Here is an 18,879-nt window from a genome sequence, read left to right on the forward strand (position 1 = left end):
TCCTCGGGGACCTGAACTTCCACCTCGAGAACAACAATGACACCAACTCTGTCGTAGCATCCCCAGGGAACACCCAATATACAATAGGACATTAGGTTCACACTGCTTGCTTGTTCTCCATGAGCTGAGTTCACTAGTTCCTCACCGAGTACATCGATTTCCTTGTTATGCAAGTTTAAGAAAGCTCTAATTTGAACTCTGCCATAATTTGCTTAAGTAAATGTTAAGGTTATAATTAACCAAGAAGCCCAGGGAACTAAAATAAATAGCTGCAAAATAGGTCTGACGTTTAAAAACTTAGCTAATGGAACAACACATGGAGAGAGCTGAATAACACCAGCACTCCCATGTAGATTGTGAAACAAGGGATAGTCTGCACAGTGGGGCATAACAATGAGCTGAATGAAGCTGAAGAGTGTAGGAAAGTATGATCTTTCTGGCATAGTTACCCCATGTTTTGCTTGGTGTCAGTGTGCTTTGACTGTAATACACTGGGATCCTGTTAATCAGGACCCCAGGGTCTGTGCTCTATCCCTTCAATTTGCTGGTAAGTACGTTGTACACTCCACAATTGGCATACTGGTGTACCCATCTAAGTCCCTAGTATATGTACTAAGGTATCTAGGGCATTGGTACACCAGACAATCTCTCATTGGCTGCAGCATGTATTGTGCCACCCATGGGAGACCATGCAAACTGTGTCTGCAGGTCTGCCATTGTAGCCTGCGTGAAATGGTGCATGCACCTTTCACCAGAGATATAAGGCTTTCCTTATATCCCGGTCACTGTGCTTCAAACTCATTAGCCACCCCTAAGGTAGGCCTTACAGCCCACGGGCAGGGTGAATGGTTCTAAGTGTGAGAGTTCCTCTGCACAGGAAGAGACAGCCCTACAAAGCCTGGAGTCCATTCTCTGGTTTTGTAAGTGTGGGGAAGCCATTTTAAAATATGTAGTGGACACTGGCCAAGTAGAGATGTCCAACTACATTATAACTTCACCAAACCCGGTCAGGTTTAGTATCAAACATGTTGGAATCCTGCAACTACATTGATTACAGTGTTAGTTGCATGATACCATGCACTGGGGGCTCCTTAGAGGCCCCCCATGCCTACCTGTGTAGCCTTGCAGGGTCTGTGTGCAAGCTAGTGCTGCTGCCTATCCCAGACACTGTTCTGCCCTCCTACTGCTGAGTTAAACTCTGGCAGGGAAAGGCAGAACGAAGGATTTTCTGTAGAGGAGAGGTGTAGCCACTATAGAGGAGAGGTAAAGCCACCTCGGCTTCAGAATTAGGTGTCTTAGGCTAGGGTGGGGTGCTCCCGAGCACCTCCAGACTTCTTTGAAGGGCACATTTGGTGCCCTCCTTGCATAAACCAGGTTCCACCAGTACAGGAGCCCCTGGTTCCTGCTCTGGTGCAAAACTACACAAATGACAGGGGAGCGACCACCCCCCTGTCCAGCTCCTACCATGGGAGGTACACAGAGCTCCTCCGGTTGGCTCCTTGATTCTGCCATCTTGGTATCTGGGAGCATCTGACTGGTTAGGTTCTCAGAGAAGCATCCCTGACCCCTCTGATAGGTGGCTCACTGCAGTAGGTGCCCGTCCCCTTTTTTGGGTTACTTAAGGACTTCCCTGAGGTTGGGTCCTGAGATTAGTTCTGGACACTGTCAAGACTCATCAAGACCTGCCTGAAGACACTTCTGCTGCTGGACTCTGGACTCTGCTGCTGAATCGAGCCAGGAACAAAGACAATACTGCTCCTCGTGGGAAGATTCCTAATGCAACTTTATCTCTGTGCTTTTCCAAGTTTTCTGCAACTCTGTGGCCATGCATTACCCAAGTCTCCCATGACTCTGCATGCATCCAAACAAGAAGGAATCTCCCTTGGAGTCAAGAAATCACTCTCCTGCATCCGCAGGTACCTCAAGGTCGACAACCGGTTTGCTGACCCTGCTGTCCCATGGACACTTCCCACCTCTGCAACACAGGTGATGGTTTGTTGGCTCCCCAGAGGCTTGCCCAGTTTTTCCTGCAACTTAGACTGTAATGTTCTCCAGACGACTTGAACCGCATCCCTGTTCACCACGTCTGTTTGTCATCGCCAAGGCTTGTCGACTGTCCTGACGGAAGATCTTGGGGCTCCTAAAAGCCCCAGCCCCGGGCATGACACCGCTGCAACAGTGTTGTCCTCCCTGCATCTCCTGCAATGTGGGCGCCCATCTTCTGTGTGCTGCTGAGGCCTCCTTGCGACTCCCCGTGCCTCCTGCCAGAGGGTCCTCTTGGGGTCTTCATTGATTCCTGCTGGCTCTCCTGTGTCCTGACTTACCCTTGCTGGTTTAGTCCCACAGACCTTGCTGGTCTGCAACCAAGGATTGTTTCCTGCAACCCGACTGTTGTCTTTATTTAAGCTTTTTGGTGATTCTGCCCGCCTTCGACCCTCCCGATGTTTTCAACCATTGTGGGACAGCTTGTGGATAGTTCCTGTGCTCCTCCATCGTCTCCTGGGCTCCACAGCTACTACATGAAAACCTGCATGCTATAGTAAGCACCTCCGACAAAGGGTGACATTGTGTTCCTGCTCCTCTTGAACATCTCTGGGTGATTTACACTCTGTCCCCTCTACTTTCGGGTACTTCTCATCCAGAATCCATGGTTGGGGTCACCCGACCTGGTCCCCGAGATGATGTAGCCGACGAACTTCTAAGATCCTCTGTTAACCGCAGCGGTAATTCCGCCCCGGTGCGGGCGTTTCCTTGCGCGGTCGGGCCGTGTCGGCCATTGGACGTGCGCAGCACTACAAAGGTAGTGCCCGCGACGGTCAATGGCCGACGGCAGCACGCAACGGGTTCACATCAACAGGTTGTTCCGAAACCAGTTCGCACCTATGCACCTGGGTTCCCTGGTGTAGGTACCTGGTTCACTGGGTGTACACAAGTGGGTGGCTCTCCAACCTTCTTTGATCCAGCTGATTTCCTCTGGGTCCTTTGGGAAGGATCCTTAAAATACCAACTGTGACTTTTCCTTTGTTATCCTATACACAGTGTAACACCTCTGCACCCGGCCACCTGGTGGTCTGTAGCTTCTTAACTTATGTGGTTCTGATCTTCTCCTGGTTTCTTCATCTGTAAATATCTGTCCTGGTTTTGTTCTCATCTCGCATTCCAATTATTTTCGTAAATGATGTACCGTCCCCCCCCCACCCCCATGTAAGGGCCCATGTGTTTTATATTCTTTACTTACCTGTTTTAAAGTATATTCATATGTGCATTGAACACTATGGGTAGGATCTATACCAGGTAGTACTTAGGGTTGTGTTTAATAAATAAAGAAGTATTTTTTTAACACTCTTGTGGTTCTTTCTTATGTGTAAGATTCACTGAATGACTATGCGGTATTGTACCCCCTTTACACTCTCCCGAATAAGCCTTAGCTCCTCTCCACAGTTACCCCTTGAGAGCTTTGGTTATCGGGGATTACTGCTACAAACATTAAGGGTTGCCTGGACTCAGTACACGGTGTCTCACCAATAGGTGTACACCATAAACTGAGCCAGCCTCCTACAAAGAGCACTTTAGTTGCATTCGGTTTGTCAGCACAGAGTAGATATGGATAACTCTGGTTACTTTAGCTCATGAATTAGTTTACCCACAAGGTGATGATTCAGCTTGTAAAAAACGAAATGGCCAGATGTAATAATGTCTACTAATTGCATGCAGCATTGTTTAGTCCTCATCATGAAAACTTAAAACATTGTTACTTTTGGAACTGTTACACAGTAATTTTTATGTGTGTATAGTTTATTATTTAATTCTAAACGTTTTTGCGAATTTTCAAACGAGTTAATCTGGAGAAATGTACTAGAACTATCAGTATATAAAATGAAGCATTGCACATAAAAAGTATTAACTGTACGCCTTACAAGTAGCACAGATTGAAGACTTAAGTACACACTTTTTCTGTGTGTTAAATTGATGGGCTAACAGTCATTGCGTGTGTTTTTCAGTGTTTTCCGGAGCATGGTGACATGGTTGGAACATTAGACTTCTACTTCCAGGTAACAACAAAAGCAGACTAAATCTGTACCCTGTTTAAAGACTGTATTTCACAATCTCATGCAAACTGTAGTGGCTATATATGTTTAACAGATAAACAAAGCATACTATTTATTAATCGTTTTGACTCATCAGTTTCCTTTTTCTGATGAACATATCCTATCACTTATAATGCTCGTACAATTCTCTGATATATACTTTTTGTGTGATTCCTCAAGATTTGAATTATTTTTCCTCTGCGAGTTTGTTTTTCTCAAAGAAATCCGCGATTCGCCCGTTCTTTGTTACATTTCAATTAATATATTCTGTTTTGTGAAGTATTTCCTAAAGTTTATACATCGGCCAATGTCTTCGTTCCGTTTGGCTAGTGCATGCATGGGCTGGCTACCTAAAAAAACGCTGATTTTTAAAACTTTTAAAATTTGATTGTGATACTGTGTTCTGATTACCCCCCCCCCCCCCCCCCCCACCTACCTGCACTTGCTGGCATCTTTGAACAGCGCTACACGCTGCAACGACTCCCTTCTTTGGCAGCCATTCTCGAGGGCGCGGCGCATGAATGAAACACGCCCCCTCGCTTGGCCACGCCCCCTCCAACATCTAGTCCTGCTGCTATAAATCATGTCTTGGTAGGAAGCGCAGCGGACGAGCGCAGCGGGCGCGTCGATTGCGCGCCTTCGGCGCGCCTAAGGCAAGCCCGTCTGCGCCCGTCCGCGACTGGCCGGGACTAGGGGCGCCTCACTCTGCCTCACTCTGCCCCACTCATTACCTACACCCCGAACCTACTTCGTAGCTACCAGGGCCCTTGGCCCATCTCGGCCACAACAAACTCTCGCATCTCTGCTCTTGGCATAACTCCCCCCACCCCCCTTCCTTGCCCTTTTCCCACAGTCGACACTTCTCCCACGATTTGTAAGTCTGCTCCTTTGCCAATTCCTAAAAACTTTACTGCCTTCTACCTTAATACCCGGTCTGCTGTTGCCCACGCGCACGATCTTTCGGTCCTGCTGGACCTTCATGCTCCTGATCTCCTCTTCTTAACCGAGACCTGGTTCTGCGACGACTCCCTCCCTGCCCTTCTATCCACCTTACCGGCCTCCTACTATGCCCTCAGGGCGGACCGTTCTTTAGGCAGAGCCGGGGGCGGCGTGGCGGTCATTGCACGTACCGATCTCCCCTTTCAAATTCTATCCCTACCTACCATTGCCACCACCGAATTTCTGGTGATTCCTCACCTACCGTCCCCCCCAGTCCCCCTACAGTTTCTCCCTGACTTTTTGGAGGTCCTGGCCACCATTACAGTCAACAATTCCTCCATCTTGCTCCTTGGCGATTTTAATTTCTGGGCCTCTGATCCCGCCGAATGTCCGTCATCAAAAGAATTTTCCGAAACTCTTCACTCCCTCAACTTTATATCTCATGTTCACTCCCCCACCCACATTAAAGGTCATCGGCTTGACCAGATCTGGTCCCTGAACTGCCCTGTGGAATCACTTTCTATTTCCCCTTGCCCTTGGTCTGACCACCACCTGATTTCTTTTCTCCTCCCTATTCTTCCCCCAGCTAAGCCCCTTCGGCCCAAAAACACCTGGGTCCGATCATGGGGCCGTGTCAACCTTGAGAATCTCTCCTCCCTCCTTACCTGCTCTCTTCCCTCTCTTCAGGGCCTCACCACCGCCTCCCAGGTTGATGCCATAGATCAGTGGCTCTCCTATAGCCGCGACTCCGTTGCCCCGCTCAAGCGCATTACTTCCAAACTCGACAAAGACGCCAATCGGTGGTTTAATAATGAGCTTAAAACCACCAAACTAACAGTTCGCCGCGCGGAGCGGGCTTGGAGGAGAAACTATTGCCCCACTTTGAAACTGGAATACACCAACATCCTGAGCCAGTACAAAAAAGGCATCTTGGAGGCTAAAACATCCTATTTCTCCTCCAAAATTTTAGCAGCAGAGAACCAGTCCAAGGAGATATTCACCATCGTCCATAACCTGGCGTTCTCGGACAGAACTACTCTAAAACCAGCCCCGTCCGAAGATCTCTGCCTCTCTCTCAATAATTATTTTATTCACAAAATTTCTACCATCAAGGCCAACATCCCTCCTCCTTCCCCATCTTTTGTTGATCCTCAATGTCCTCCCCCTAAAGGCGCACTGACCACCTTTCCCCCTATCACTCGGGAAAGTCTGACCTCTTTGGTGCCCCTGATCAAATCTGGCTCCCCGCTCGACCCCTACCCTGCCCACATCCTCCGTCACATCTTTGCTTCTTGCCTAGACCCTCCCCTTCACCTCCTCAACACTTCCCTTTCTCAAGGCATAGTCCCCAGCTCCCTGAAATCCGCGGTAATTGTGCCCATTCTGAAAAAACCTGGGGCAGATCCTTCTGTCCCGGCCAATTTCCGCCCCATCTCCCTGCTGCCATTTTTGGCTAAGGTGCTCGAGCGCCATGTCACCTGCGCTCTGAGTTCCTTTGTGGAGAAGCACGGAGCCCTTGCCCCTTGCCAAGCCGGTTTCCGCCCCGCACACTCTACGGAGTCCGTTGTCATGTCGGTTCTTGACACCCTCAGGGAGGGTATGGACACCAATCAGCACCAGGCCCTTGTGCTCCTCGATCTCTCAGCCGCCTTTGATACGGTGGATTATAACATCTTAATTTCCCGTATCAGGGCGGCGGGGATCGGGGGGACTGCCCTGGTCTGGTTATCCTCCTTCCTGAGCGACCGCACCCAGGCTGTCCGCCTGGGTGACTTCACAGCGGACATCCGGAAAGTTCAGTGCGGGGTCCCTCAAGGTTCGTCTCTCTCTCCCCTCTTGTTTAATTTGTATATTGCCCCTCTGATTTTCTCTCTTCAACAGATGGAGGTCGCCGTATTTAACTATGCGGATGACCTCCAGCTAGTCTTCAATCTTTCCTCTCCCTCTGCTGTCCTTAATTTTCAAACTGTCATGCTTCACATCAGGGACTGGATGAACCACAACCACCTTAAACTCAACCCTGATAAAACCGAGCTGGTGTTGACGGGTGGTTCATCCAGTCCCTGGTCCCCTCTTATTTGGCCCCCCTCCCTTGGTCCTTCTCCTGTCCCCTCCTCCTCAGTCAAAACTTTAGGCATAAAACTTAACTCTCAACTCACCCTTCACTCCCAGGTTAGCTCTGTGGTATCTTCTTCCTTCCTCTCACTGCGTACCATACGCAGGGTGTCCCGCTTCTTCACTTTCTCTGCCCTCAAACTTATCATCTTGGCCATGGTGGTGTCCCGCCTGGACTATGGGAACGCCCTGTATGCCGGCATCCCTGCATACAGTATGCGTCGCCTACAACAGATTCAAAACCAGGCGGCTCGCCTGGCCTTCAATCTCCCCAAATTTCACCACTCTACCCCACTTCTGAAATCACTTCATTGGCTCCCCGTGCGAGCTAGAATTCAATTCAAGCTCGCATCCATCACTTTCCTGGCCCGATCGGGTTTGGCGCCAGCCTTCATCTCCTCCGAGATTGTCTCATACGTCCCCACCAGGGCTCTACGTTCCTCCTCCCAGTCCCTTCTCACCATCCCACGCTTCCGGAGAAAGAAGTGGGGTGGATCCAAATTTGCTATCCTTGCCCCCACCCTCTGGAATTCCCTTCCCCTCGAACTTCGCTCCATCACCCTCTACTCACAATTCCGCAAATCCCTTAAAACCCACTTATTCACAAAGTCCTTTGAATAAATGCTCCCTCTGTCCTCCCTATTTCTAACCTCAGTTCCCGTTAGCTATAGCGCCAAGAAACCGCTGGTATACGTGCGCTCTAAAAGTATTTTCAAACTCAAACCTATAGGTATATAAATGTTCTCTTACCCAAACTAAAGCTCATTGTGAACAAATAAAATGTACGTTATTTACTTCTGATTCTGCTCAAATCCTCACGAATATAAACTCAAGCTCTATTCCACCCCTCTGGACTAGTACCAAAATGTGTGATGGAAAATTCATCTGTAACCCTGGACCCTTAAATAAAGAGCATCTGCGTAATATGTCTGTACTAGTTATTTGAGCTACTTGAAATTATTCGCCTCAACATGGTTCTACAAGTGCCTCTCATATCTTCTGCACTGAATTAATCCACATCACATTTCAGCCAACTTTTAAGGCCAAAATAGTTTATCAGGTTGAAAATTAAAACACTGCGTCCTCCTTTATATCCCCCAATGGTCTCAAAATGAAACCCCATGCATTTCTCACAAGAAAAACTTTTCTCCCATTCATCAAAATCCTTTCTGCTTCTGAGAAGCAGGGGCCCACAGTACCGTCTTGGGTCTTTTTTCTGTAGGCTGATCTCACTGTGCATGCACACCATAAGACTTTAAGGGTTTGCCTCCAAGCGTCTGCCTGAGGAAAACAGAAAAACTGCCTGGGGCATGTGGAATCGAAGTGTTGTTGCCCCAGTATTGGAACTGTCATAGATTCCCATGCTTTTGTATCATTCCCCGTCGTCGGAATGGGAGTCTCTGTAACAAAATAACATAGCAGTAGGTACAAAAGAAAAAGAAAAAGGCCTAGGCCTCATTCCCTTTTTTAGCATATCCGCCTCTTTTTGTAAAAGAGACCAAACTAAGCATCAGCCAATCAGAAGAGCCTCACCCCATAGAACCCTCCTGAAGGAACCTCAGAGCCTCAGATTTTAAATCGTACATTGTGCTTAGGGAGTCTCCTTTGAGCTCTGCTCGATCTCTGCTCTTTTCAGAAGTTTTCTTCAGGATTTCTCTTCAGAATTGTTGGCTGTCCCTTCCAGGATGTCTGATAAGGAGAAGAAGAAGGCCCTTTTCAAGTCATGTTCCACCTGTGGCAAGCAAAGATTGTTTGTTGAGGATAAGCATAAAGATTGTATTTATTGCCTCTATCCTGATCATAAGGCTGAGGACTGCAAGATCTGCCGCACATTTTCTACCAAGACCCTCCGGGATCGTGAGGGTAGGCTTCTTTCCTGGCTCCAGAAGTTGAAGTCCAGAAAAGACACAGTCTCCAGTGACAGTGAAGACTCTTCTTCAGCCTCATCTACAAGAAGGTCAGTCAAAAGGGGTAGGGTTTCCCCTTCTCCTTCTATGGAGCGTCCATCTAAGGCCTCAAAAAAGACACCCAGAGAGTCTGAGAGCCAGGGTCCAGTCGAATCTCCTCCCCATGGTGAAAAAGAGAGGGAAGGACCATCTACACCTTTTTCTGAGAGGAAGACTGATCCAGCCCTCAAAAGACCTTCTTCTCAGTCTTCTGAGAAGTCTGATAGAAGTTCCAAGTCATCGACGACGCAGATGAAGGCTTCGTCGACTAAGGCGTTGAAGCCTAAGCTTAAAATGGTACCGTCGACTGGCCCGTCCACGGTACAATCGACGTTGACGGGATCATCGGCGACGACAGTGTCAGCGACGTCGACGGTGGTGACGACGACAGTGTCGGCGTTGAGGGCTTCAACATTGACGATGACGACAGCAGGAGCGTCGACGGTCTCGCCGTCGACGACGCCCATCTTGTCGTCGATTGTTAGTTCATCGACGAAGTCTACTCCGTCGACGACAGCAGTATTACCACATACAGCTCCATCGTCTAAAGAATTACTATTTCTATGAGACGAATTACACCTGACATGACGTCTCCTAGGAGAGTTACCCCCTTGCCTCCAGCCCTGCTGATAGAGGAGTATGATGACGAATCAGATGATGACGATCAGGACTCCACAACATGCTGCAGGATTACAAATCTAGATGTTCACAGCCTGCTGCTGTTCCGACTATGCAAGCCCTGTCTGTCCCTATGGCTCCTGCAGTGGTTTCTCCAGAATTGCCGGCTCAGGTGACATCTCAGCCGCAGACACCGGTTCCACAGGTACCTTCGATACCACTGGACACTCATGATGATTCCTCAGATGAGGATCAAAACTTTGATGGCAGACCTGATCAAAGTGTAGAATCGGACGAGTATGTCATCCCAAACCCAGTTTCACTATGTCCGGATCCGGTGGACTCCCCACCAGCTGATATAGGGGGTTCCATAAGCTGATGGAGAGAGCGGCTGGCAGATTCAAGCTACCAATGCCTTCTGTTGCCACCAAATGTTTTTTATATGACTTTAAAGAGCTTTATAAAAAGACTACTAGATCTATCCCTTTTGTCCAACATGTTTGGGATGAAGGCGTTAAGGCAATGAAGAATCCAGCGACGGTGGTCCCTATACTACCGCGCCTCGACAAAAAATAAAAATCACCTGAGGATGGTCTGGCGTCTTTGACGGGACACCCAAAACCGGACTCAGTAATTTCACAAGCGGTACAAAGGAAGTCACGCAACCCTTCAGCTCCTTTGACAACTCCTCCAGATAAAGGCAGGAGGTTAGAGTACGCCGGAAAGAGGTTCTCTTCAATGGCTAGTCTTTTGGTGCGGGCAGCAAATGCCTTGGAAATATTGGGCAGGTACGATCGCCAACTATGGTGTGACGTTTCGCCACATTTGGATCTACTTCCTCCAGAATCAAAAACAGAGGCAAAGAAGATTTTACAAGTAGGAGAAGCAACGTCAATGTGCCGTGGATATCGCCACAACAGCTTTTCGTTCATTGACTGATGCTGCAGTCCTTCGTCGCCAGGGATGGCTCAAGGCAACTTGGTTCAGACCCAAAATCCAGCATAAGATCCTGGATCTACCTTTCGTTGTAGAGGCATTGTTTGGAAAGTTTATAGATGACACTCTCCAGGATATTAAAAAGGACACTCAGACAGCTATGTCTCTGGGTACGCTTCAGTACCGTAAAGCTCCATTCAGAGGTTCCAGAGGCAAGAGTACCACGTACAGAGACTCTTACCAGCAGCAACGGTACTCATCGTATGGCTCAGGTTCGCAACAGTACCGCCAGCCTTATCAGCAAAGACAAGACCAGTCCTTGAATTTCTCAAGATCTAATAATAGAGGAAAGCAAATTCGCCAAGGACGTGAAACGTCCAAGAGATAATAGCGGCCTCCTGGCTCTTCCTTCTGTGCCCACCTTTGCAAGATCATCAGTAGGAGGCAGGGTGTCTCAATACCTTCAGAATTGGTCCAAGATAACATCAGACCATTGGGTGCTAAACATCATTCGAAAGGGCCATACTTTGGAATTTACACAAATCCCACCATCCAAGCTCCCGGCCGCCATCCCATTGAAACATCTGCGTCTTCTGCGGCTCGAAGTTCATCAGATGCTCCTGAAAGATGCTATAGAGCGTGTCCCCTCTGCCCAAAGAGGAGAAGGATTGTATTCCAGGTTCTTCCTGATAAGGAAGACGCTAGAGAAATGGCGCCCAATTTTAGATCTCAGGGAGCTCAACACCTATCTCATCTCCCTGTCTTTCCGGATGGTCTCACTTCAAGACATACTATGTCTCATCAATCCAGGGGATTTCATGGCCACGCTCGATCTCGAAGATGCGTACTTTCACATACCGATTCACCCAGCACACAGAAGGTTTCTACGATTTACAGTAGCCAAGAGCCACTTTCAATTCAGGGTTTTACCCTGTGGTCTTAGCTCAGCCCCAAGATTCTTCACCAAGGTGCTGGCACCGGTTGCAGCGTTTCTACGGAAGAATCACTTTCAAGTCTTCCCTTACCTAGATGACTGGTTGCTGAAGGCTCCGTCCAGGGAGGCCGCGAGGGAAGCAGTCGACGCATGTACAAACCTGTTTCAATATTTGGGTCTCACTCTAAACAAGGAGAAGTCATCCCTGGTTCCGTCGAGGACTGCTCGCTTCCTGGGGGCCATCTTGGACTCAAATCTCAAAAAAGCTTTCCTAACCTTGGAGAGGCAGGAAAAACTACAAACCATGGCGCTAGCCTTAAGAAGAAGAAGGTGTCTTTCAGTACGCCGTTACAAATCTCTTCTAGGAGTGATTTCTTCATACATTCATCTTATTCCACTCTGCAGATTGAGGATACGTCCTCTAAAGGAACAGCTGGACATCCAGTGGCGACAGATTCACAGTTTGTTCGACAAAGTGACCATCACCTTGGCAATGAGAAAAGCTGCCTTGTGGTGGACAAAGCAGGAGAACTTGTCCCAAGGTCTATCCTTCGTAAGCGATCCGTCTCCTCAGGTTGTGATGACGGATGCGTGGCAGTACTGCAGGATCTGCATGTCAGTGGCCATTGGTCACCTCAGAACTGTCTGCTTCACATCAATCTCTTGGAACTCAGGGCAATCAAACTGGCTCTTCAAGCTTTTTTCCCTCGACTAGGAGGTTCGAAGGTTCTCATCCGGACGGACAACACCACGGCCATGTATTACATAAACAAGGAAGGAGGAACCAGGTCTCTCCCGTTATCTCAGGGAGCTCAAGAAATCTGGGAATGGGCAATCCTTCACAGGATTTCACTGCAGGCTGAACATCTGCTAAAGATCTTAAACTAAAATGCCGACAGATTAAGCAGGCTATCCTCAGTCAGTCACGAGTGGGAACTGAACCAGCGAGTTCTGGACGAGGTTTTCCAACAGTGGGGCAAGCCTGCAATAGATCTATTTTCCACACCGACCAACAAGAAATGCCGGTCTTATGCAAGCAGGCTTCACCATCAAGGATCGTTGGGGAATGCACTTTCGATAGCCTGGTCAGGGACATTTGTTTACGCCTTTCCCCCCGTCCCAATTTTACCGAAACTTATCAGGAAAATCAAAGTGGAGCCATACAAGATGATATTGATAGCCCCTGCTTGGCCGAGACAGTTCTTGTTCACAGAACTCCATCTGTTGTTGCTTTTTCCTCCTCTTCCCTTGCGAACCATTCCGGACCTTCTCACAATGTCCGAGGGGCAAATTTGGCATCAGGATCCAGCTTCGTTGCACCTGATAGCATGGCTCCGGAGTAGCGAGAATTCATGAACCTTCCCATCTCAAATGAAATAAGAGAGGTTCTCTCCCAGACTAGAGCTCCTTCCACGAATAAGACTTACCGTTTCAAATGAAAAAGATTTTGCATTTGGTGCAGGAAAGAAGGTGTTGATCCTTTCTCTTTTCAACCTCATCAACTTCTGCCTCATCTTTTGTCCTTAGCTAAGACGGGGCTGGCCCATTCATCCATAAAAGTTCACTTGGCAGCGATTTCTCAGTACAGACGTTCTGCGTCTGGACCTTCTCTTTGGTCTTCTAGGATAATTAAACAGTTTCTTAAAGGACTGTTCCGTGTCTATCCCCCGGTGAGGCCTCCGTCTCCTACTTGGCAACTGAATTTGGTCCTCACACAGCTCATGAAAGACCCATTTGAACTAATACATCGAACGGACATGAAATTCCTTACATGGAAATTGGCTCTCCTTCTTGCCCTCACATCGGCAAGACGCATTGGGGAGTTGCAGGCTCTCACAATTCAGGAACCGTTTCTACAATTCAAAAGGAGTACAGTAATCTTAAGAACTAACCCGAGGTTCATACCCAAGGTGCCCTCGGACTTTCACTTGAATGAGACAGTTATTCTTAAATCTTTCTTTCCTCACGCTTCAACACCAGCGAAGAGGTCACTGCATTCTCTGGATGTACAACGGTGCTTAAAATTTTATTTGGATCGCACCAAAGGATTCCGTAAATCTTTTATTGTTCATTGCTTTTGGTGGTCCTCGCAAGGGCTTCCCTCTTACAAAACAAAGTATTCCAGTGCCATTCTCCATTGCCATTCGACAGCGGGTAAGCCGCTGACAAGCAGTGTTGACGTAATGTCTGTATTAAGTCAAAATAGTGGGAATGGTGCTGACAGGAAGGGGAGACACTCAAAATCCTCCAATCTGTATAGGAAACCATACAATAACACATTAGCAAGAGTCCTGCACACACATATACAATCATAAATCCGATAGATGAGTATGTTGAGAGAAATAGGACAATCCAAGCGGTGGAGTCTTTGTTCTTTATCTTGTCTTTTTAATCGTGTATCAGGTAAAGTTTACAAACAGCCAGCCGACACATGTTTTGTTGTAGAAAAGAGTATTCTACAACTCTTCTGGGCTGGGAAATAGAGAAAGATAATCTCTGAACAGGACACAGCAAATCCATGTCCTCAAAAAAATAATTCATATAAAGGCTTCACAAAGTATAAATGTTATTCCCGATTTAGGGTCAAGTTAAAATACCATCACCCAACACGAGTGGAAACCACAAGAGAAATTATCATATCGTTGGATAACATAAGACAAAATCAATCAGGAATATACACAGAGGTCCTCAATTTAGTGTTACTAATATTATAACCGCATTGTAGGCCAATCTAAGTGAAATAAATGCCAGGCGTCTCTAAAAGTGAAATGAAAAGGTTTAAAAATGAGTACAGAAACATAGTGATAGTAAGTGGAAGTCACAATCAACTATACAAAAGACCTAATTTTGACGATTTGTAAAGCAATTTTTTCTTTAAAAGATACCTCTATGGCTGAATCCAAGATTGGAGAGCTAAAAGAGCGGAGAGAGAAAAGAAAGTAACAAAGAAAAGGATTATAGTATATCATTCTAGATCGGTAAGGCTAAGGGTTCAAAGCTAAGTTTAGTGGGTGTCACTAAACATACACTTACCCCACATCCGGTGATAATTCCAACCCGGCATGGTAACTAAATCCTTGAATAGAAGTGTTTGAAGAGAAGGATACAAGCTAAAGAAGACCAAATAAAAAAGAGAGACAAAAGGACACCAGTAAGCCCCATGGCCCAAAAAGTTCCATATACTAATTATTTTAAGATACATAGCGGGAAGCTTCCCCATATTAGCGACCCTATATTCATAAAGAAGAATAAAAGGTTCAACCAAATACCACAACCATATTGTTTAACAAGTGACTACAGACCACATAAAAAACGAGTGTAGTAGCTCAGGTCTGTATCATATTGACAAATCACTGGTAATGCAGCTGTAATAAAGAGTATCCATCCCGTAGTAGACGTATTCTTAGAGAAAATCTCAAAAGGACAAATATCCGGGAAATCCTATAAGACTCATGGTCTTCCTCATTATGTGTATAGAAATCACTAGCGGTCAACCGAATCCACAAATTGGCCAATACTAAAATTCCTGTAATGCTTCGGGGATATCTCCAGCAAACCCAAAAACGGGACCCAGTTACATGACTCGTACTCAGAAACAGAAACAAGTTCTTACCTGGGCCAGTAATTGTAGTGACGCCAGAATTTAAACGAGTTTCAATTATTTTAAAACGGCAGAATCCAACCTAAATATTACAAAATAAATAGCAAAATCACCGAATTGGATATATTCAAGTCAAATTAAGTTAATTCAAATTCCAAGTGAATTGTTAGAAAATGCCCGATACGTGGAATCACGATAAAGGTGCAGAAAGGACCGGTTCAATCCCAGCGAAACACGGGTGCGTGTTCTCTTAATTCGCTGTAAGCAAAGGAAAAAAGGGGGAGTATAAATGGACCCTGTGTTGGCACGTCCTGTGACTTCCATTTCTAAACCACCAAAAAGCTTAATAGCTATATTACAATGCTCGACCAGTAAGTGCAACCTTACCTATCCCAAGGAGGGGATCGTCAGACTGGCGTCTGAGTCAATCGTGGTGCACGGGAGTGGAAACCCGTAAGTGTACTTATTACCCATGGTATCCAAAAGACTAGAGCGCGAACAGTAATGAAAAGCTGATAGTCACTACGCGTATAGAAACAGAAAAGAGCTTCATAGCGTATATAACAAAAAAGAACCTACTTCACGACCTCTTAATACTGCGGGAATATGCTACCCTAGTGGCTCAAAAAGTACGGGTGAAAAGCAAAATTACTTAAAATGTTATTCCTACATTTTATATACGGTAATTATTGAGTAGCATTTAACCAGTCAACATGAGTTTATCACAGCGCCAATGTCAATAATGGCCAGCGTCCCCGTGTCAAAATGCCATTAATAGTGAGTCCGATAATTTTACAAAAGTACATTCAACCCATAGGGGTAATATTCAATAACCACCACCCATGGATTAGCAATAAATAGCCAGGGGCATAGAGCTAACCATGGTCAAGGTGAATACAGGTAAAACTCAGTTTACAAAGACGTAATCAATCTCAAAAGGAAGGTCGAGGGAAAACGACCAGAAAAGTCGGAACCCCCATTCGCGATTCAAATGAACAAAAAATATCAAAAGGATAGTAAGTAAAGGAGAAGAAAGTGAAGAACATACAGTGACTTTTGTTCGTACTTATAAATATCATAGTTCCTCAAGTCATTATCAGAGTTGAATAACAAAATACTCAGAGCCATATGTACAATCCTCAATATCAGTATGGCACATCTATAGAGTGGTTATCGGAGTTTACAACAGTTAATCCGATAATATACAAATTGCACATCTGTAAATAGTACCGCATAGGATATGATGGTGTGATTACAAAGGAAACAGCAAGGCTAATCACCCAGGAAATATTGCATTTCGGAATCACAGTTAAGTCCCCTCTCCACTGTATGGAGTCTCATGATCCAACTAGCTTCCCTTTTTCTGAGGTGTAGTTCCCTGTTACCACCTCGGAGATTTATAGGAATGTGTTCAATTCCAAAAAAACAAATGTCTTTATGTGGACCTTGTGCTGTGCAAGATGCAGCATGGGTAGCCACTGGGTACCTCACATCTTGCTGTAGAAGTGCTCTGATATGTTCCCCAATTCTCTCCTTCAGGGTTCTAATCGTGCTTCCTACGTATTGTGTACCACATTTGCACTCAATTATATAGATGGCAAACTTAGTCAAACAGTTAATGTTGGTTTTGATGTTGTATGTTCTGTTGTCGCATCCACTGAATCTCTTGGTTCTGTGTTTAGCCCATCGGCACACCCTGCAAAATCCACATCTGTAGAAACCAGTATTGGGTGTGGTGAGCCAAGTATCTGTCCTCAATACTTTAGGAACAATAGGGCTAAGTCTATTTCAAAGCGTTCTGCCCTTTCTGAACATAATCTGTGGCTGCTTAGTTATATGACTAGCTAGTGTGTTTTCTGCTAATAGAATGTTCCAATGTTTTTTCAGGCTCATGCGTAAAATGTGACTCAGTCCATTGAAGTCAGTAATCATGCGTGTGGTCTGATTACTAGCTTCTTGTCTCTTCTTAGGCTTCAAAGTGTCTACCCTCTTAATCTTCATGATCCAGCTCTCAGCCCTATTAATGTGTGTAGTGGAGTAGCCTCTGTCCCGAAATCTCGACTTCATGTCATTAATACATTTGTAGAATTCAGAATCTTCGCTGCAATTACGTCTGGCTCTAATGTACTCGCCATAAGGTATGGAACTGATCTGATGTACAGGATGTGAGGATTCAGCATGCAGGACAGAGTTACATGCGGTACTCTTGCGGAACAAACGTCTCTTAAGCTTGTTCTCTTCAAAGTATATTTCGATGTCAAGGAAATTATGGTGTGTGCCGCTGTATTCCATGGTGAACTTCATACCATATTCGTTATTGTTCATATAGTCAAAGAATAGTTCATTGCAATAGCCATCATTACATGAAGATACAAAATGTGCAGAAAAAAGGAAGGTGGGATAGAAAGGAAAGCTCACCAATTAGTGAAAGAGGTACCTCAGGACTGCCTGGCCCACAGCCGTGTCCTCCTGTGTCAAGGATTCCAAGCAGTAATTCTTTGTAAAGGTGTCCATGTCGCAGCCCTGCAAATGTCTCTGATATGCACTCCCACGAAGAGAGCTGTCGAAGAACCACCGATCTCTGAAAGTTCCAATACTGGGGCAAGAAAACAAGTTACTTACCTGTAACTTTGGTTGCCCCGTATTGGTAACTTTCATAGATTCCCATGCGCCCACCCACCTCCCCAAGGAAAGCTCAGTCTTCAGCAGATATGGGGACTGTTACACAACGGCTACGAAAATCTGACTCTCTGAGGCTCCTTCAGGAGGGGTCTATGGGGTGAGGCTCTTCTGATTGGCTTAGTTTGGTCTCTTTTACAAAAAGAGGTGGATATGCTACAAAAGGGAATGAGGCCTAGGCCTTTTTCTTTCTCTTTTGTACCGACTGCTATGTTATTTTGTTACCGAGACTCCCATTCCAACGACGGGGAATGATAGAAAAGCATGAGAATCTATGAAAGTTACCAATACTGGGGAACCAAAGTTACAGGTAAGTAACTTGTTTTCTTATCCAATATCTGGACTAACTCATTCCTTGTTTCGTAATTGTTTCTCTTGTGGTATACAGGGCTTTCAGCAAACCCGTTACCCGCCCCATCCCCTGCCCTCCTGGATGGACAGATTGGAAGTAAACCCACCAGTCTACCCACTATAGGCATAAAGAGTGACTGGACTTCAGGAAGGCAGCCCCACCCCTTCCTATTTTATAATTATCTATTTGGTTTGTAGTGGGATTTCTGACCACTACCTCACCCAGTAGTGGGCAAATTTAAAGTAAGCTCCCATTTTGCCTCCCAAAGACTTAAGTTCCAGCGCCAGGAAAAACTGGCCCCACCCCTTTATTAAAAAGCATACTATCCCTTGTGCATCAGTGAGCTTTCTGCTCTCCTCCCATGGGTTTAAACTTAAACACTTAATCTGCCACCCAGTGGCACAGCAAGACTATATGAGCTCCAAGGGTGAGCGGGTGTGGCCTGATTCCATGATGGTCTGTCCCCAATCCCATTAATACATTTGTTTTTTAAAAAGTAATAGTTTCCAGTGGGGTTTCTGCCACCTGGCCAAGGGCCACATATATTCCTGCTTCTGAGAGATGTTAGTGCGAAAATAATGCCTTCCTTAGCCTACAGGTACAAAACATTGCTCGATGCCATGCCTCATAGTACTTTTTAGCCTTCTTAGTTGGTCATTAGTAGGGTTAGA

General features: G+C 46.2%; 1 protein-coding gene across 2 annotated transcripts in view; it reads left to right on the top strand.

The window, feature by feature from the left end:
• The window catches only part of GLS (glutaminase), an 811,930-nt gene that overhangs the window by 423,578 nt on the left and 369,473 nt on the right, over nucleotides 1–18,879 (top strand). For both annotated transcript variants that reach the window (XM_086955380.1, XM_086955381.1), the window contains exon 11: nucleotides 4,002–4,052. In XM_086955380.1, coding sequence (XP_086811506.1) covers nucleotides 4,002–4,052 — 51 coding nt within the window. The remainder of the gene's footprint in view (nucleotides 1–4,001; nucleotides 4,053–18,879) is intronic.

This window comes from Lissotriton vulgaris, chromosome 2_1 (assembly GCF_964263255.1).
Source record: "Lissotriton vulgaris chromosome 2_1, aLisVul1.2, whole genome shotgun sequence".
Taxonomy (NCBI): Eukaryota; Metazoa; Chordata; class Amphibia; order Caudata; family Salamandridae; genus Lissotriton; species Lissotriton vulgaris.